General features: G+C 37.0%; 1 protein-coding gene across 1 annotated transcript in view; it reads right to left on the bottom strand.

Annotated features, from left to right (window-relative positions):
* The window catches only part of LOC140230397 (uncharacterized), a 121,902-nt gene that overhangs the window by 44,126 nt on the left and 55,330 nt on the right, over positions 1-22,446 (bottom strand). Inside the window, exons 10-19 of the mRNA XM_072310582.1 lie at positions 18,185-18,322; positions 17,366-17,488; positions 13,683-13,844; positions 11,830-11,991; positions 10,407-10,544; positions 7,278-7,403; positions 4,153-4,275; positions 3,324-3,449; positions 2,400-2,525; positions 1,513-1,632 (exon numbers count right to left, since the gene is read on the bottom strand). Coding sequence (XP_072166683.1) covers positions 1,513-1,632; positions 2,400-2,525; positions 3,324-3,449; positions 4,153-4,275; positions 7,278-7,403; positions 10,407-10,544; positions 11,830-11,991; positions 13,683-13,844; positions 17,366-17,488; positions 18,185-18,322 — 1,344 coding nt within the window. The remainder of the gene's footprint in view (positions 1-1,512; positions 1,633-2,399; positions 2,526-3,323; positions 3,450-4,152; positions 4,276-7,277; positions 7,404-10,406; positions 10,545-11,829; positions 11,992-13,682; positions 13,845-17,365; positions 17,489-18,184; positions 18,323-22,446) is intronic.

The following is a 22,446-nucleotide window of genomic DNA, read 5'->3' on the forward strand; positions in this document are numbered from 1 at the left end:
GACAGTGGGATGCCTGAAAGAGATGGGGCATTGTATCACAAAAACATCACTGTTTGATATGTTTGATTTTGTTATAGACATGAATGAAAACTGGAAGGTTATTTTGATGGTTTGAAAGGTTGACAAAGTGCAACAATTTAGTTATTTATTTATTTATTTATTTTTATTTTTTTATTTTATTTTTTTTTTGGGGGGGTGGTAATCATCACTTGTGCATAGGCTATAATATCACATACCTACATGATTAAACTTCATCTGTAACAATCAAGAGATGCACATTCACAAATGATAGGATATCGATAGCAGTTTCTAATATTCACATCACTATAGTGCCATCAAATTCTCTACCAGGGCAAAATACTTTTGAAGAGATGGACAGAAATGGGTGGACAGAAACAGACAGGTTCTTTTCTTGTAATCAATTCATCAACAAAACAGCAGCAACTGAAAAATAAATTCACTGAACATGGGAAGATAGAGAATGTTCTAAATCAGTGTAGAAAAGAATAAACATGATGCACTGTTAATTTCTTTGTGCAATTCAAAGATTCACAAATATATATATATATATATATATATATATATATATATATATATATATATGTATGTATATATATGTATATATATATATGTATATATATATATTTATACCAGTGAGGTGGGAGGAATATGATTATGCATATCATATGTCTATATACAGTCATTATTTACGGGCCGGTTTTGTCCATTTTGATTTCCCCCTTTGTATTGTTGAAATATGTATATTTATAGGATTTATATCTTTGCATATGTATTTATCATTATGTATATTTTGTCATTTTTTTTCTGCAACAATGGATGTGAAATAATTATTTCATTTTATTGAGCAGATTTAATGTAATTTATTGGTAATGAATTTCGCGAATGAGTTATTTTTTGTGTTTCTTAGGTTAAGTATATGCTGATATAAGTTCATTTTTTTTTTGTAAGTTTTTTTTTTCGTCTTGAAACAGTTGTTCATGTATCATGTTTGTGTGTAAATGTACTTGTATACTTGTATATATTTGTGTCAATGTCAATAACCATTATTGCGGTGTGATGGACTGGGTCCACTGTATTTTTTTTTCCTTGTACATACCTGCCTGTGGGCAGGTAGTATCCTAGGATTATTTATCACATGCTTTAATTTGCAATGGAAATAAAGTATGCTATACAAAGTCTTGTGTATTTTCTGAGGGTCCCATATCGTAAAAGCTTTGCTTCTTAGTGGGACCCTCCATTTCCATCCCCATCCTTAGTTAACTTGTATTATATGCTTTATGTATATATTAAAAAAGATATAATTGTGTTTTGTTTTTTTTTTCATTTGCTACTCATTTTCATATGTACTTTGTTAAATCATATTCTGCAATTATTACAAATATCCTGTGCATACTGTATATAATTTCTTTGTTTATTTGATGGAAGTGAAAATAAATTTGAATCTTGAATCTTGAATCTCTTCTTTTTTTTTTCTTGGTATATTTCTCTCACCTAGACACTGCCTCATTCTGAATTCATATCCAACAGAGCACACACACTTTATGGTTCTTCCAGCATCAACACAAATTCCGTTTCCACAGAGATGACCTAAGGTGCTGCACAGGTCAACATCTGCAAAGGCGAAATTTACAACAACAAAAACAGATCCAGAAATTACACATTGCAAATGGCAGGAGGGATAACATAGAATCACATAAGTATAGATAGAAATATGACCACAAAATTGAGTATAAAAATCTTATGCTAAAAAACAGATGCATAGATGTAAATGTGAATGGATTAGGTACGTATATGAATGGATAAGTATGTGTATGAATAGACACCAATTAAAATGTAGGTACACTTCTGAAACTCTCAATAGTTTTTCTTCCAAATTAGTCTCATATCATAAGAGAATGCTGCAGCAAACATGCATACTACTGTAGTATGTCAGGGGTCTCATCTCAGTTTTTTTTTTTTTTTTTTTTTTTTTTGGGGGGGGGGGGAAACATAGAATTCATCACGATGCAAATTTTGTCCCAACATTCAATTTCATCATCCCACTGAGACAAACGTATGTGACTATTTAGTATTGACAAGGGATTATCTCAGTGTCATCATTCACTTCTTTCAAAGATCTTTTGTGTAAACATTTTCATTTGATTCCTCTCCTATGCATCGGATGGGGAGGGGGCAAAATTTGATCATAGGAACAGTACTGTAATCTGAAGAATTGCTTTATGCATTGTCAAACTGATTAGAAACTTGCAAAAGGTCATGACAGTAGGCCTACTTGTAATCAGATACAGATCTAATGCCGACTTAGATACTGAATTATTTTTCTATCTATCACCGATACTACTACGATTATATTTACTGTTTCTCCTTTCATTATTTACCAAGGCAGTTTCCGGCATCGTTATCAAACTGGAAACCCATGGGGCATGTGCAGTCGTAACCATCCTCTGTTGGAACACATGTCCCATTGCCACAAATCCCATCCAGGACCACGCAGAAATTTTCCACTGTGAAGTACAACATCAAATCGAGAGAGAAATCACTTGAAATATCGGAGGTGATGGAACAGATGGAAGAATGCCAGAATTCAGCATGCACCACATTATCATGTCACCATCACTTCAACTAATTTGCACAGATAAAGCTCTTTAAAGCCAAGTCAGTCCTTGATGCAAAACATGAGGAACCTTCAGAGTCCAGAAACAGCCCTTATTGCGCATGTCAAAGTTTGATGGAACTGCTACCATTTTGTTTGTCTGAATTTTAAACCATTTGTTGAAGTACATTTTAGCATGGTGTGGAATTTAACTTTGACATACTACATCCTAGTCTACTATGTGCATGCTGAAACAGGGTTGATGCGAGTGTTGCAAGATGTTTGCAATTCTGGTAGAAGTTGAAGTAATTACAGTTACCACAGCAATAACTTAAATATTCATGTTCTCTTTGGCTTCTATAATGCAAAAACTGATATCACTGTAGCTTACAACTATAAAATGTGAATGAATCTTACATTAATCTATATATTAATTCTAACACTTGTGTTTAGTAGTGGGTTAAGTACTTGCATTCTAACCTTGTGAAAAGCACACAGAGTGCCTGCTGCATTTTATACACACAAAGATCATTTAACTCAACCAAGCACAGAAAATTTGATTTAAATGAATGAATAAATGAGTAAACAAACAAACTAACTGCAGTCACAGACACAAAAATAATAAATGAACATACAAACAATAAAAATTGAATAGACAAACACAGAAAGACAGAGAGTAACCAGAACATAGTTTTCACATCTGCTGTACCTGCACATATAGACAGGTCCTGGTCATAACGGTAGCCTGGTGGACAGGTGCATTGGTAGCCACCAGTCACACTCTCACAAGTTCCATTGCCACAAACTCCCTGATACACCACACAGTAATCCTGGACTGGAAGACAATGTGGTTACATGAACTTGTCACTTTCCTCATTGCGGACATTGTTTGCCAGTATTCTTTTCTTTCTTCCTTTCTTTCTTTCTTTCTTTCTTTCTTTCTTTCTTTCTTTCTTTCTTTCTTTCTTACTATCTGCTCTCCTGTTTTTTCCTCTTTGTCTGTCTTTCTGCAATCTCTGAAAATTGAAAATTCCAATTAATGGCATGTTCTTCCACACAAAATTGATCATTTTAAGAATGATGCTTTCATTATCATCTTCAAATCAGCACACCTCATAGAAGCAAACTGTTTACTCTTTTTGTGCCATGGTGCAAAACCTCTTGTGTGCCAGATTATTCTGAGACTGCACTGCATGAGCATTTTTAGAAAACATTCTGGGTTTTTTTTAAAGCCATGTAACTTCTTATAGAAGCATTATGGTAGAAATACAGTGCAGTAGGCCTAATTGTGGAGAAAATTGAAAATTGCAAGCTTTGCTGTGATGTAAATTCTTGGATAAAGCTATGGCTATCACTCTTTTGATGTACTATGGCATATATATATTGCAATTTATCATTTAGCTTGTGTGCGGAACTATTAGGCATGTTCAAGCAAAGTATGCAAAGTTGGCAAGCTGGTTGACCGAGTCAGGTGTGTGAATGTGGCACACCAAGATTTAAATGATATGAAATGAATGTAATGATGACTGTGGGCATACCTGCACAAGTCCTCAGGGACTCACTGAATCCATAACCCTCTGGACAAGTGCATTCAGGCCCAGAGCTGGTGCTGGCACACGTGCCATTCCCGCAGACACCGGGCATGGCACAGTGGTCTATGACTGGAAATAAAGAGGAATATCAATATATATTGTGAGTTAATGACTCCTCAAGAGTTTTGTACTGACTCGTGCACCAAGCTGTTCCTACAGACAGCTAGGTTCTAAATCTTTGCTTTCACATGCTTAAAGGATGTTTACTTCCCCAGTTTGGATGTGTGATATTCATGCAACATTGTATTGTCAGCATGGCAAGACCGTTTGAAAATGTACTAGTATTTGATTATAGTCTTTGCAGAAAATCAAGAGGAAGTCTCTCCAGAAAGAAAGAAGGACACTATTGGCTTGTACTATTTCTTAAGAAAGAATTTGGCATGAAATGAGATAATAAAAATGAATCACCCCTATCAAAGTTCAGAAAGGCTCCAGAACACTACAGTACTTTTGTCATTTCAAAGGCTACCAAGAGTGAATTAGCTATAGAGGCAGAGACCCTGATACAATCATAAAATGGGTAAGTTTAAGTCCATGATTGGAAAGAAAATGTTGGACAGTCAAGATCTTCCAAGAGGGGAGAGAAGATGATGAAGGAGGCATTATGAAAATGCTAAAAACAAGTATTGTTTGACAACTAAAACACATGTGCCACTTTGAAAAGAAAAGAAAAAAAAAACCCTTGCAAGGATAAGCACATTACAAACCGGGAAAATGCAATCAAATTTCAGGATTTAAAAAAAAAATCCTTAATGGGAGAATTCATCCCGCCAAATCTGCTCACCATTGTGGCAAGGATTGACAGAAAAGACCAGAGTTATTAACAACATAAATAGAAGATGAAAAGAAAATGTGGGAAAGAGATAGTAAACAAAATGAGAGATTGCCTATACACATAAAAGCTTAAAAAACAACAACAATGAAAAAGAAAAAAAAAGAGGAGTACAAGAAGAGACAGCAGACTGCACTTTGCAAATCAAGCACATATCCATCCCCATAAAGGGGAAGTTCCTGGATCAGAGAGACAGCAAGGGGAAATGGATACAGACAGACACATAGACAACATGGCAGCCAAGGCGTGTAGGACAGAAAATTCTGTATAATGACGGAACCTCATTTACTAATGACCGTCTCACTGTCACTAATTCCACCATGGACCCAGCTGTGTTTCAGTGTCGTTTGCCTAATTTTGCAGTAATTACCAATTAACAATCAAATTGATTCTATGAAGGAAAAAAAAAATCGATCAAACTACAACTATGGTGGCTGAAAAAAAAAATGGAGAAGCGGTGACCTAGAATGTCTGTGTCTGATTCTTTGTCGTTACCCCACAACGAAATTATCAACGTCTGGTAAAAAACAATGACAAATTTGCCAAATCTCAGGAAGCCATCACACATTCAGAGATAATAAATGTCAGTTCCAGTCAATTGTGATGGTTATGTTTGATGTACATTACTGAGTGGGCAGGAAATACAGACATAATTGGAACATCATGACACTGTGAACACTCGCTCACATCACTAATCCCGACTAACAGAAGTCATAAAATAAATGTAAATGGAAGGACACGTACTGCACAAACACTATTTTCAACACCTCAGTCTCCTAAACCTGGACTGAATCTGGCATGCTGCCTGAATTGATCAGTTGAAAAACAAATTTCATACAACTGTATTTTTTTTTCTTCTTTTCCTTTTACATAGGACATTTGATGTAGAATCATATGTAGTGATCTCCACTCCTTGTCTCTTGATATATTCTGACTATAGCTGATGTGCCTTCATATAGAAGTCAAGTGATGCAAAATTCTTAGACAAAGTCATAATTTCACAGCTTTCTAAATCTCTTTTTTCTACACAGCCATTTCATCCTATGAGCATTACCTTTAAAAGGTTATAGCATATGAAAATAAAAAAAGAAGAATACCCCACATTTCCTATTCTGCACATCTCCGATATGTCATTGTATGTTTACATGTTCAATTTTTTTTTATTGTCCCTCTTACTCTCTTTTCTTCATACATTATTTAAAATCCTAATTATTATCCATTTTCAATGCTTTCTTGCTGTATGAGAAGGTTAGAACAGACTGGAAGTTGGATGACAATGACATTTTGATATCTTACTTATCTGGGCTGATATGACCGGTCTGTTCTCGTGAAAACAATTTTCCATTTCCTTTGCTATGTTCTGAATATCTGCATCTAATAACCTATTATCTTATTCATTTAGTTAATAATGTGTAATTCTGTATCCATCAACTTATGCAGGCATTCATCCATTTACCTATACTCATATAAAAATTTTGCAGGATTCTTTCACCTTATCAGTCAAAGGTTTCAGCCTTCTTCCATCTGATTTTTTTTTATCACCATTCAAAATTATCTAAATGTTGTGTTGTGAATGAGCACTGACCATAATGGAATTCTGTATTTCAGTCAAATAAGTTAAATTTCCCTATGATAGCTGAGCTTATAATTTCCAATTTTGGGTTTGCAAATTAGAACCATTAAAAAAACCCAACAAGAACAATAACACAAAACACACACACACACACACACACACACAAACTTAACTCACAGAAATTAAGTGAGATAACAGACACTAAAAAGCAATTAAAAAAGAAATTCTGGTATTCATGACACAATTCATCCTCCATTCCTTTCAGATAAAAAATGAGAGTATATTAGTTTTGAACTCTGTTGTAAATATTTACCTGTTGAACACATATTTTTGCTAATATGTCAAATGAAAAGATTTTGAAATTTCATAATGAATGATGATGAATAATGAATGATGATGACCATCATCATCATAATGAATGATGATGACCATCACATACAAACCGTGAAAACAGAGAAAGTTTAATAATACTTCTAAATTCTTTCAAAATAATGGGCTGACATTCTGGGACAAACACTTTCCACAGCAGGGTAAAATGACTCATTTCTGACAGATTACTACATACATTGTATTGTCATGCCAGTAGGTGGCAGGGCCAATAGGGAATGATTAGGGTAGGACTATGAGGCATGTAAACACATGACTCATGATGACTTGGACACTGACCTATGCATGTCTTCTCTTCTTGGTCAAACTGGTGACCCTCAGGGCATTCACAGTCATACAGGATCTCCTGGTCAGTACATGTCGCAGCGCCGCAGATTCCGGGAAAGATCCCACATTCGTTGATACCTGTGCATTTTCGACAAGATTGGGCACACAAGTTTGGTTTTTGTTTCAAGTGGGCTTAGTGTTATCTAAATCCAGCGAAAAAGGTAGTAATTAATGCTCTTAGACTATTTCATGCCATTAATGCCTGTACATCCCCTTGGAAGAACTATTTAGGTGAAGAGAATCATATGCCATTCCTAAAGGGGCATGACTACTGCTACCATGTGCACTACTAAGCTCAAACTTGTGGGGGGGGGGGGGGAGCTTATAAAGACTGAAGAGTATGTGCATGGTCCTATTCACTGGGCCAAATGCTGCGTGTACACCCTGTTCCCATTGGCCACGGCAGTCCCGTTTCAGGCCACCGTGGACAAAACGGGATGGATGTGAGACAACGCGGTGGGATTGGACAGGCAAACGAGACAGGACGTGATTGCTGTGGATGCTGTGTCAGATTTTTAAACAGTCAAAAAAAAAAAGACTGCCACGGCAGTCCTAGTGCTAATGAGAAACCTTGTAAGCTGTAATAAAATAATTGTTTTCAGGCTTGCCTTTTCATGCTTACACCTTCTAGACACCATTAACAAGTGTATATATATATATATATATATATATATATATATATGTATATATATATCTTGAAGATATATTCTGAATAACAATTCAAATGCGTTTCTGACAGATGATGATTTTACAGTTCAGTTCAATGAGGAGTATTTCAAGCATAGATTACTGCACAAAATCTCCTAGAAGCAAAAGCTGAATTCAAATGTTACACAAATTCACGGCAGAAAAGAATTCTGACACATCATCAAATGGCCACACTGCAATGGCATTGATAAATGTGAAGTGTGTAAGGCTCCACATCACAAAATTCATTGTGCTGATCTACTTTTAATGCCATTTTACTGTGTGTTTATTTTATTCCTATGTGACTGCACTTGAGGTGGCAGCCCAAACTTTTCTGGCTGCAGAATAATATTTACCCCCATATAAACACAGAATTACGTGCCTCTCTCTTTCTCTCTCTAGTGGGGTCTCTCGGTGGAAACCAGGATGCTATATCATCACTAAATTCCATGGAAACAATAACACGACTCTTGCTTTATCATTGCCTCACGCAGCTGTCACAATAATTTCTTGGGTAAGGATGAAAAAAGGGGAAGATGTGCCGCACATATGTCTTCTGGTGTTTAGACATTTCAAAACTGGACTGTCAAACCATATCAAGTCAAAGGTAGTACACCCACACATATTTTATTGTTGTTATTGTTGTCAGGTGGTTGAACATGTAACTCACTTGTTCTTTAATTCTCCTTCTCCCATACCCAATCACCCCTCCCCAGCTCCCTCTAAGCAAAAGCAACAACAACAAAAATACACTCCTTTTCACTTTAAAGTAACACCAAAACAAAGTGGAAATGAATCAAAGGCCCAATCAGGTTTTGACGAAACCTCCGAGAAGTGAACATTGTTTCATTCACAGTCTAGCTGAAAAAAAAAAATAATGAAAGTAGTTGATTCATGGAGTCTATATTACATAAGGGAATATCAAAATGAAATATTCAAATAGAATAACAACAACTGATGGAACTGAAAATATCACTGAAAAGAAAGAAAAAAAAAACATGTGCACAATTTCTCAGTTCATAATCAGAGACCATGTGATTGTAGGATTTCCATATTTCAAATATAGGCCTAAAAACTGTTTGTTTTTGTTGAAGCAACAAAAATAGCAAAACTCTCAGTAGAAAAAATAGCTCTTCACACAGATGGAAATATAACAATGAATGCATAATGGTCACTTTAGCAACCTATTTTGCTTGCACACCCCTGCCTAATATCTTACATATTATCACATTTACTTGCTTCACAACACAGTTAGTTTGACTACCCTCTGAGATGTGTAGAATGTTCTGCAAAAATCATCTTAATCAATTCAAAGCTAAATACTGTCATTCAAACAAATAATCTAACCCTTAAGAAAATATTGAGATATATTTTCTTGTTCGGTAACACAAACCAGGTCATCAATTTGTGAATCTCCCCTCCTCCTGGACATTTTCTTAGTTGTTTTGTGATTGGGTAAGAAGGAGAATATGCAACAATCTACTGCAGCTGGTATCTATATCATTCATTGAAAGTTCCTACAATCTGATTTGTTTTTAGAATACTTAATTTCACAACAAATCTTGCTATTATCATTATTATGGTATTTCCCTTTGTATTTTATCCTTTGAGAAGTTGTTGAAATAGATTGAAATAGAAATAAAATTAAAAAAAAAAATGGAGTCAAAAGGGGCATGAGCTTTCGATCCTAGCAGATTCTTCATCAGAGGCAAAAAGGTCATTTTGCCTCTGACGAAGACTCTGCTAGGATCAAATGCTCAGGCCCCTTTTGACTCCATTTTACTCCTTTGGCTTGCCACTATTGGATAAGCAGTTTTCAACAGCTTTTTTTTTGGGCTAAAAATAAAAAAAGAAAGAGACAAACACATCCCCTCCCCCACAAAAACTTAAAGGGATGGTATAGTACTGGTTGAGGTGAGGATTCAGCTTTTTATCTTGTTAGTTTGATGAGATACTAAGAAAGCACTTTATAAGACTTTATAAGAAATTCTAAGAGGAATTCAAAGTTTATTTGATGAAAATAAGGCCTGAAATGGCTGCAACATCCGAAAAAAAAGTAAAACAAAGTGATCCTAATAAAAGGTTGGTCTCACCTTTTATCAAGATTGCTTTACTTTGGATATCACAGCCATCTCAAAATGAATTTTCATCAAATAAACTTTGAAATCCTATTAAAATTTTATATTCTGTAATATTTCATAAGAGCTTTCTCATTATCTAAAAAAAAATTATTATCAAAAAAACTGAAACTCCATCTCAACCGAAACTGTACCATCCCTTTGAGGAAATGTATCATGTATTTTTTTTAATGGAAATAAACTACTGAATAAGAAAAAAGAAAAGAAAAAAAAGCACAGACATCGCAGTCAGAAGGCTCTGTGCCAGGTCACCTACCTGAGATATGAGCCTCCTGTCCAGTGGATGCATGCACAGCAGCTTCCGGGTAAGCAGGTAGGAGCGAGGAGTCAGACGGGTTTCGCTGCGTGATCACATGCTTTCCCCTGCCAACGGGGCACGTCTCATTGTAAGCAGCTGTAGCGAGGTGGGAGAGCAATCCAGGAGAAAAAACACACACAGTCATTCAGACAGACAGACAGACAGACAGACACATGAACATAATAATGGAGAGCAAAATATTAATGTACATCACTGACTGCTGCCATGTCATACTCCATATGAAACTTGGTGTTTGTGTATGACAGCTGTTTTGAGGATGGTGAGAGGAAGACGCAGTAGTTACGTGTTGGTGGTGATGCTGCCCCATCTGGTCACCCTTACCTCTCTATTCCTGCCATGTCATCAGGGGCATGGCTCACAGGATTACTCTGCCATTTTACAGAACTGTAACATACATCCATGTTGCAGGCCATCATCATATCACAGAATGTGTAGTTTCAAAGGAGTTTTGTACTCCCACTTCTCGAGGAATCTCCTCCCCTTTTAGCACAAGCCCATAGCATGAATTTAGATAATACAATGTATATGTGATTGTGCAGAATAAGGTTACAACCAAGAGTATAATTCTGGTAACATGTTGAGAGCTCCTAAGGACAGCAGCTAATACATTCACCAGCTAATGACCTACATGTTTCTTTCTTCAGTTTGATTTAATTGATAAAACTATTGAAAAGAGAGTCTGAAGTGAGCAAGAGAAGCATCATAATAGAAAATTACATGATTTTTATTGTCCATGATTAGTGTTTATTGCATCATTAAATAGATGGATTGCAAACATTGTAATACAGTTGTATATCAAGGATGTAACAAAATATCTAACTCATTATTACAGAATTACACAAATATACATAATGCAGGCAAATGGAAGCATAGTGCATAAGGGTACAGAAATATCATGATTATTTGCAATTCAAAGGATGATACTCTCCAAAGCCAGTGTATCATGAATTACATCAGCTGTCTCAACCTAGGGTTTCTAAATCTGAATTATATTTAATCTTATCCCCTCGCTGTCATATGTAACAACCTTTGCCTCTCATTTAAGCCTTCCCAAGGCTGCCAAAATTTAATGTAATGCACATTTCTTTGCTGAATCTTATGGTAATGTGATTTAATACCTTAAAATGCTTTTGTCTTTCATAACTGATGGAGGGACGGTTTTGATTGTCGAGTATAACAATTTGAGCAGTACATTGTTCATCATCAAGACAAAAGACCATGACTTATCAAAATTTTTACAAAATGCACATATGCCTACAGTTTGTAGTGGAAAACAATCAATAAAGAGAGGAAGGTCGGGGGGGGGGGGGGAGGAGGAGGAGAGGGAATAAAACAAACAGGTGAGTCAGAAGAAACTCACCCGTGCCAGACTGGGGACAGATCATCAGGTCGCAGTCGTCACCCCATCCTGCCCCGACGGTGCAGCAGCATTCCTGTTTGGTGACATTGGATCCCAGAAGGTCAGAGCAGAGGTTCAGGGGGTCAGCGATACTGCCATAGCACTCCTTCCTGTCTGCCTCCACTGGACATTTAGAGAAAAGAAAAACATAGGAAAAAAGCATGACTGTCACAATCCTCTTGTTTCCATGGTGATGCTAATACCTTAAAACTTACACAAGCTTGTAGAGCTGTATATCATGAGTTCCCAAACTGTTTGACCATGGACGGTAGGGTCCATAAAGGTTGGAGATTATTCATATTTGGGTGTTGTGCTTTTTGTACCTTCTGCCACATTGTGAGTTGCATCTTCTGCAAGAAATTTGTTAAGATCGTTCACTCATTTTGTGCAAATTCTACTTTCAAACTCTCCGCTGCGGAAATGAGAGATTTTGTGTGATTCAGCATCTTCCAAGAAAAAGAAAGTTTACCCCTTCTCACAAAAATGCAAGAACAACCACACTGATCTATCAAAGTGAACAAAAGTGAAAAATGAGAATAAGGTCAAAGGTCAAAGGTATAGATTAAACATACATACATATATACATACACACATGCATACACACATGCACATATGAATACAAACTTTATTGATTGATAGGTAGGTAGATAGACAGGTAGATAGATAGACAGACAGACAGACAGATATATAGATCGATATACAGATGGCCAGACGATAGAAAGATAGATAGATACTGAGTAGATAGATAGATAGATATATAGATAGATATATCGATAGATAGGTACGTAGAAAGATAGACAGGAAGATATAGATAGATAGATAGATAGATAGATAGATAGATAGATAGATAGATAGATAGATAGATAGATAGATAGATAGATAGATAGATAGATGATAGATAGATAGGTAGGTAGATAGATAGGTAGATAGATATATAGGCTGAAATTGAGACACTCTGAGAATTTGACTCATGGTATTCATGGTGACGTGTTTAAACCTCTGTCCCTCTGGACTTCATTAGAGTCATTAATACTATGCACCTCACTGGGGTATCTGGTTTACAGATTCCGAGCATTACACATCTAACCACATCTCATGCTGGTTTTCCTCTCTAATTTCTCTGGAGTACATCCCATCAAACATAATCCACTGAAACATAAAGCTGTGGTGACTCCTTAAAAATATAAAGAAAATACTCGAACATCTGCAACATGGTTTCTATTGGTACAAAAGTCAATAGTGCAGCTACCCCTGTTAACATGCATTTATCTTAAACAGCATAATAAAAAAAAAAGGTTTTCTGTAGAAATGTTGCAAATTTCGTGTTTTATATTTCACATATCCATGAGTTCATTACACAAAGCCAAACTAAAAACTCATAAGTTAAATGTATCAGCGGAGTGGCACCAAAAATTTGTGCTGAAGCCTTTTTTTTTTTGCTTGTCAGCTGATGAAACCTGGAAGTGGCACAATAAACAAAACAAAAAAATTGCATGGGGGAGCCTTTTTTTTTTTTGCTTGCTTGTCAGCTGATTTAATCCGGAAGTGGTCCACTTTTTCTAATTCTGAAAATCCCCCCATAAAAATCCTTGTTACAGGCCTGAGTAACATATTTCTTTTTCTCTGGCTGGAGAAGATAAGAAGATTATTTAAGATTACTTTGCAAGTCAGACAGGTCTTGAGAAGGAGAAACTGCAGTGAAAATGGATCATGCTGGTAAACCAGTCTCTCACCATTAAACCCATCAAACCATAAATGGAAAAGTGGCTGTACGAGGATTGGTTGGGGAGGGGGAGTCACATGACCGCACTCACCAATCTCTGGTTCTCCCTGCGAGGCAGCCAGGCAAGCCTGGGTCCCACTGTCGTAGACCAACTCTCCCTGGCAGATGCACTGGTAGGATCCGACTTCGTTGACGCAGAAGGCATCAGGTCCGCAAAGGGGTGTTTCCCGTGCCTGACCACATTCATCCACGTCTGCAGAAAATCAAGTTCAAGTTCAAGTTCAATGACATCAAAAATGAATATATTTAAGTACAAGCAGCATGAGGTCAATTTGAAAATGCCCCCACACACACGTTCACAATCATCAAATATATTAAAATCAAGAACAAAACACAGAGCAAAGGATGTGTGAAACTAAACTTCATTGGTGCTATGGATGATGTAGCAAACTTTTCAGGTCACAAAAATTAAATAGAGACATGAAGTTTGCCGATAAAGCTGATAAAGTGACTGTGCTCCTGTACATTGTCCTTTGTCAAGGGGACTAACATTTTACAAACCTTCTAAAAGGAGTAATTGTGGATAAGACCACAGTCTCTCAACCTTAAGGTCTCTGGTTTGAGCCTGTTGCCTGCAATGCAGCAGTTGTGCCCTTTGGCAAGGCATCTTAACTTTACTGCCAAGTTCTTTGCAAGGGACCTAACAATGCTGTCAGTCCAATGATACTGTAAAAGCTGTTATTTTCGCGTACTGATATTTTCACAAATGAGGTCACAGACATTTTTGCTATTTGACACTGGTGCTATCGTTAAATCGCCGCTTTACTGTCCATGGTGATATTTTAGTATGTTGTTAAATTTGGGAGAACTAAACCTTTGCAAAAATAACAGCTTTTACAGTAGTTTGCTCATAAGATTTAAGTCCAAAACAAATATCATAAGTTATTGTGGCTTCTAAGCTAATGCATATTAATCTATATGATATATAATGTTATATAACATTATATATTATACATGTCTGATTTGAATTGTGGCAATAATAGCATGAATTAATTTAATTTGATTATTTTTAATGAAATATAAGTCATCCATCTAAGTTCTACACATCAGAAAAATTTATTTTGAAAGGGATGTCATCCCACACATGTATGTAATTCTTTGCATGTAGCTTCTGAAATAATCTTCATCTAGTTCTGTAATGTCTCTCCCAATTACACTGGCCTAGGATATATCACGCACCCTCTGGAATGGTTTGCCATTTGTGACCACAGAGCAATACCTTTTGGTACAAGAGGTTCCATATAAAATATCAATATTCACAGCGTTGTAAAAGGTCTTCATGAAAATTCGTTTCCATGCACGGTCCTTTAACAGCAGCTTGGCAAACATTTGGATATATAAATGCATAATCATTACAAGGCCGAAATTCCTCCCTTAAGATGAGGCAGCTCCCGCCCTGCTTAGTCACAAAGTGGGAGCAACGACTCTTACAAAGTGCACCTTTGGAGCAAGTGAGGGTTATAAAACATGCACTCTAGTGAAACCACTCGGACAAAATGGATCTGGTGCGGTGGCTGTTTGCATGAGAAAGTGCTGCTCTTTTTATTAAACAAGACAAGACAAAATCCACAACTTTTTAAGTTACATAGCATCGGGAATTCATGGGCTGCCTCGCCTTAAATTGAAGGGGAAACCAGAGACCACATCTGTGAGAAACATGGGGGACTGAAAAACCAAAAGTCCTCTGGGGCCAACTGGAAAAAAAAAGAGGCAATAAAAAAAGTTTTGGCTTGCCAAGGAGAATGTTAGTCAGCAAATGAAGACATCAATCTATCATGGAAAGGAAATAGGTGTCCTTATACAGCCATTGTTTCTGGAAGAAGTATGGAAAAAAGTGGAGAGGGGTGAAGGAGAACGGTTAAAAAACCAGAATCGCCTCATGGGGGAAGCAGAGGAAGGGGATGGGGGAGGGGTCAACAACATTTTTTCAGGCTGAGGAGTTTTTTTAGGGGGTTCACTAGGTTGGCCTTGGATTTCTGGCTGGTCACTCACGACTGATCCTTCTTCTTCACTGGGTTTTATATAAAGGGATAGTATAGAAGCAGTCATCACCCTTGCATCATGACAGAGCAACAAACGACACAGCATTTTAGGACACATGATGACAACTTCAGTAAAGATTCTTAAAAAAACACACCCTGATCACACATTGTGGTTTTCCATACACTTGAGATTACGTTCAGAAGGTAACAAGCGGTACTTCAGGGGATGGCTTTGCTTTTTGAAGGGGAGGGGGTATGGGGGGGGGGGGGGGGGCTTTACAGGCCAGTGGTTTGCCTATTCAAATACAACGTCTAGGTATGCAAAATCCAGCTGACGTTGGAGCTGACCAGCGATTTAGAATAGTATGTTTCATAAAACAATATGAATGGTCATGATCCTAATGTTCATGATCGAGCAGTGGAAGCTGTCAAGCGTTTGCTATCTACATACGACACACTGCAATGATAACTTTCTTCTGCGTTATTTCATTCTTTATCCAAAAAAAAAAAAAAAAATCTATTAATCTTACTTTTAACCATCTGAGTGCCACATTTTGATTATTGTAGTCTCGTATGGTCTGGAACCAGCTTAACTAATTTGTGTCGTTTATTTGTTTTACAGAAAAAAGCAATTCGAATTTGTTCAAACGCCAACTCTCTTGACCACACCGCTCCACTTTTCAAAAAATTGAATACTCTCACTCTGTCTGACAGTGTCTTAGTCAAACTTGGTCTTTTTATGTATGAATACTCGAATGCAATTTTACCTGACATTTTTGATGGTTCTTTTACACTGAATTGTGCATTACATAACATTGAAATTCGAAATAAGGATAACATTGTGTTGCCATTTTGTCGTTTGAGCATAAAGCAAAAAAATTCTGTTTTATATAAAGGTGCTAAGTTTTGGAATGATTTGGATTCAATTTTTAAGAATGTATCCACTCAAAGTGCTTTTAAGTCTAGATATAAACAATATATTTTAAATGCCTATTGAATTGTATCAGCCCATCTTTGTTAGTCTTGTTCTGTCTGTTTGTTTTATTTGTGTAATGTAGTAGCATATGTCTTTTATTTCATCTTATTTGTCTATGTTATCTGTAACTGTCATTAAGTAATCTGAATGTAACTCTGAATTTGCATTTGCATGTATATTCCTATGTATCCAACTCTCCAAAAGGGGATCATTTGTCTCAAGCCTTTGGCTTTCTTTGTGAACTCCCCGACACATTTTACTCTGTATATATTTCCATTTTTATGATTATCAATAAAGTGAATTGAATTGAATTGAATTGAATTGAATTGATTTATTTCTTGTCCATAGGTTCTGTGTGTGACATTCGTGCACATTTGACTCATTGGCACAGAAAGTTAAAGAATATAAAGTAAGGTGGAAGGAAAAACACATCCTTCACAAATATAAATATTGAAAACAGTTTATTGTGCAACAATAAGGAGAAAACAAGAGCATGCCACATGCGCTACATGGCAATATTTACAGGAATGTCATTTCCTCACTTATGGCTCGTAGACCAAATCCCATCAGGAACTAAGGCTATTCACTGCAAAAGCAACACAACCAGTATACATTATTTTAAGAAATCGATTAAATGATACAAATATGCACTTCACTTGTTGCTCAAGCAACATTTGAACATGTTGAAGGCTCTGGGGATGGCTGCTCAAGAGTCAAGCTGCATCTTTTGCTTTGAGCTAGGGTGTTGTAACTCACCAATGCAGCCTTCTTCCGATGGGTGTGATGTGAACCCCCTGGAACAGACACAGCGGAAAGAACCCTCTGTGTTGATACAACGTCCATGTTCACATGCATTCTGCGACTCGCACTCATCAACATCTAAAATGGAGAGGGGGCAGGGCAGGATGGGAGTAAAATATGTCTTGACATAATACATTATTAATGCTACTTGGTTCTGATTAAACAGGCACTAACGTGCAAGTACATGATTACCATTCAGCTGACAAGATGTAAAGAACAAAATAATATAGGCTACTTTTCAGCACTATTCATACTTGATATATCGCAATATGTACAGTATATATATATATATATATATATATATATATATATATATATATACTTTTCTTTTTCACTCAGCTTGACTATGACAGGGGGCAAATTAAGTAAAAAATTGTAGCTGTCTTCTTGTGATTTGTCCAATCTCCAAAGATTTAATCAAAGTGGTGCTCAACATGACTGCATATCATCACAGTAACTCTCTCACGGGTAAACTCTCCTTTGAGATTGTGGATCTTATCATCAAAGAAAGTTAAAGATTATCTACCAAAATATAAACGAGGATGATACTTCATCCCAGCATATGTCAGTCTTTGCAATCAAATGAAATCTTCCTTCTTGATGCTGCTGAACATCTTTGTTCACCACAAGCAAAGTCTTTTATCTGATTCAGACTAGAGCTCTACAGAAATCGATACTTCATGGATTTTGTGTCCCCGATTGTAGCATGAAAAACTTTATATTATGCAGACATAGAAATGAAGGCCCATAAGGCGTCATTTTGATGTACATTACCTATGCATCTCTGGAAACTAATGTCATATCGGTAACCGTTGGCACAGTCAGTCCTCGAACAGTGATAGCTCCCTCGTGTGTTGAGACATGTATATTCTCCACAGGGATTGAAGTTCCGGCTGGTACACTCGTTCACGTCTGACGGCAGGTGGTTAAACGAGACAGACACAAATTCAAAACGGTTATCATCCATCCTTAGTAAGAGGCATACTATGATCCATACTTTCAGTTCGTGGTGTATGTCATCTGATCATTTTGTTTGGCAAAGACAAAATTATGTGTGCATGTGTGTATGTCTGTCTGTCTGTCTGTGTAGAGTGGCGAGAATGTTACCCGGTAAATGTCCTGGTTTCTCAAAAATGCTTGTTTGCCACAGGCTTACAAGCTGTCACACTTTCAAGGACAGTTCAGGCTGAAAAGAGGATGACTCGTTTGATAAAATGTTTAAAAAAAGTGTCATTTCAGCAAGACGAATGTGAGGAAGACAACAATATGCTGAATAAAAAACCAATACTGGCATCTGCTTCGCTTGACTGACAAAAGGTGACTTGCCACTTAAGTTGCTAAAGAATGAATGATATATCTAACTTAGCAGTTCAGAATTCTAAGGAAAAATGAAGAGCTATTACTGCCATGATTACACATCTACATAGGGGAGGCGATTTGGATAAAAGAAAACATTCAAAGGAATGTACCAACAATAACAAAACTATGCAGACCTAAGCATAAGATACCACTGAACTATTTTCACTCCTCTCAATGAATGACACCAAACTCCTCTTGCGCTCTCAGCTTGCTTAATGAAACATTCAGCTCTAATCTTCTGATGACAAGATTGTTGAGAATGGAAAGGATAAACATGAAAAAAAAACATCGATTCCCTGTCTATTCAACTGTAGAACATTGTGGAAGATTGAGATTGTCTTTATACATCATCTTGAATTATACTACGCTGAGAGTCAAATGTAATGGGTATTATTGTGCAAGTCTTCACATTATTCTGATATAGGTTTTAGAGAGCATGACTTCAATAAAAGGTGCAAATCCTATGCCAGCCTCCTCCCCCCCCCCACACACACGCATGCATACACAGACACAACAGCAAACACATAAAGGCACTGTCATCTGGTTTCTTATTGGATGTGAGACATGACTTTTGCATCTTTGCCAAGAATGTATGTAATGTCACTGCGTAATCCAATATGCTGAAAATAATTTGCTTTGGAATCAATTATCTATTCAAACACACATTTTTAAATATTTCTACCATGTACATATAATTTTATAATGATTACATGATACCCAGTCTATTCTAAGGTTAAAGGTCACCATATCTACGTGACTGCAACTGGGAGTGATGACCCCAAGTTCCTCAAGTAATGCTTGTGACTGTCATAACATTTTGGCAAAGTGGAAATACTGAGGTGGATTTATGAGAAAAATTGGACAAAACCAAAAATATACAACAATTTAACGTGGCTCACTCTCAAACGGAAGCAGAGAAGACTCCGGAGCAGTTTGTCTGACATTTTGAATGAGCTGGCTTGCCACGTTAAGTCAATCCGTTACAAAAATTTGATCATTCTGATTGTCATCAGATATGAATATGATATTGTTATCTGTATGATGGTGTTTGGATGCCTTGCATGGGATTTGCTACTGAAAGTTCAAAAATGGGGGGAAAGTTCACAAAATGGACACAGCACACACATCATTGTTCTCACTTATCATATCATCTTTGTTTTTCCTTGTGGAGATGAGTCAAGGCTTGTCACGATGCCAAACAAAAGAAAAACATTTCCCAGATATCAGACCTATCTCTTGATGTAGTGCGAAAGTGTCTCAAAGTTTTGGCATCTCTTTTGACTTTCGTTCACATTATATATTTTGCCATGTGGGTCTATGAAGCTGACGCTACAAAACAAACTTGCAGGACTGGCTTTGTCCCACTCTTTTGGAGATCAGGGACATTGGGGTTGACTTCAGAAAGTCAAGTGGCTTGGGAGGAGGACCTAATTTTCCACATTTCATGCTGAGAGCAGATTTCATGAATCGTCTCCCGGTGACAACTTTCACTTTCGTTTCAAATCAATTCCACATCTTCTTGGGGAGATAGAGAGGAGGGAAAAATTGGATCGGCGCTTTTGTCTCAGAATCAGGCCGGCTACAATCACATTATTGTGATGTCATTGAGGGAATGTCTCTTCCCCCCCCCCCCCCCCGCCATCAGTTTATACTCAGGAGACGAAAACATGTTATTCCTTAACTGATATCTGAATCAGAATCTGAAAATGATGTTCCCATTAAAAAAAAAAATGGGGACAGAAAATTAGGCTCTCAACATGTCAAATTAGCTGCGACATCCACCGCCATCTACCGCCTCACAAACAGGAATGCTACTAATTGCTGGACAAATAAAACCAGACTCCTGTGTGTTGTTTTTAAAGTTATCTCATTGTCAGTACGGTGGAGGGAATGAGCTTATATACTTTGCCCCTTTTCTCAAGAAGTGTAATTCAATATGATATTGTGAAACAATGGTTTCGACTCTCTCTTCAGGAATTTGAGGAATGCTATATTTGTGATCTTAAAGTACAATTCCACATCATGTTCACGTTAGATTTTGTGTATTGAGAAAAAAGTCAAATGTTAGTAATGCCTATATAATAATATGGATCTGTTTTTTAGGTCAATTGTTTCCCCATTGGCCCAAACATCCCCCTTAAAAAAAATCACATGGCACAATGCAACTCAAATAGCGTTAAAAATCTGGTCCAGCAGAAAATACTTAGTTTGTGAATGATATGATGTTACACAATCAATGATAATCACAGACAATGGCCATTGTTGTGTAGTGCTTCCCCACATTGTTTTCTTTCAACTTCTGCACAAAATTATTTGATGGCATAAAAGATATATCCCATCTAAACTGTTGCAAAATTCCGTTTCCACTCAATTTCCCTAATGATGTTTTGGTGAATAGAAAAGCTACGAATAAAAATCTCCAATAATCTTTTTCCCCTTTGAATAGCAATATTGCCAGGCTTCAATAACTTCGTATCGCTCCTTCAAGTAACAGAGTAACACTTTTGTGTTCATGTATGTTGCTGGAGTAAATCTATCACTATATTTATTCATACTTTGTATGCTTCAATATTTGGTAATATGTTATTGTTTAAGATACGTAAAACTAAAACCTCCATAAATACAATTTAAAAATGTCACTTTCATCTTCAAAATGCTAAAATATCATACACGATAAGGCAAAGAGTTAGGAAACTTATATTATTACATTATAATATTATATATTATAGGCCCTATATTTCACATTCAAAGGGCAACCTTAACCATTTTATTATGGTTAGTTATTGAAATGGGGAGGGGTTACCTGATAACGGAGAAATGTCATCACAGCAAGAATGTCACAACAACAAGGTCTCCTAGCAAACATCTGCACATGGCAAAATCTAGTAAACAACTAAATTCGATGTACTGCCATTAACCTTTTTTTTTTCCATTTTATACACCTTGCCCGAAACGTGCAAATTTTCCAAAGAGTGCAGATTTCTATCACAGCCCTCTAGGAATCGTATCTAAGTGTGAACAGACTGAAGGCTCTACAGTCTGCTGCGGGGTAACTAGCCATTCATCCATGGGGGTGGGGGAGGGGGGATTTAGGGGGAGAGGCAATCCACTCGTAGGAGCCCCATACCCATTAGGCCTACCCAGCAGACCAGATAAAGAGACCCATAGAGAGAGAGGGAGGTAGACCCATTTAGGAACTTTTCAACTTGGCTCGCCTCATGTAGAGCCCACCCTCCACTGAGACAAGCTCGACACACACCGCTGCCTTCAAAACATACGTCTGTTTGCACGCTCCAGAAGAATGCTCGCCTGCCCAGCCCTCCAGTGTAGCTCAGCTAATGCCGATATCAAACAGCAGCCACAAGAGATTGATTGTACAATGTAAAGTACAGAGCACAAAAGTACGATGGACACACATTAAAGGAGACATTCTATTCACCCCGACATAAAGAAGTGGCCTTCGTTAATTTTTATTTCTTCTTTAAACCTGCCTTTTTCTCTTTCACTGCTGAAGAAAAAGGTCTTTTAATTTCCCACAACATCATACTGTATCCACCTTACAAAAGTACACAATATATCATTTCTTATGATGTAGTCCTCTCTTTATGATACCATGCTGAACATCTACCCCACCCCCCCCCCCGTAGGGTTTTTGCATGTAATGTTCACATTTTCAC

Source organism: Diadema setosum, chromosome 1 (assembly GCF_964275005.1).
Source record: "Diadema setosum chromosome 1, eeDiaSeto1, whole genome shotgun sequence".
NCBI classification, from domain to species: domain Eukaryota; kingdom Metazoa; phylum Echinodermata; class Echinoidea; order Diadematoida; family Diadematidae; genus Diadema; species Diadema setosum.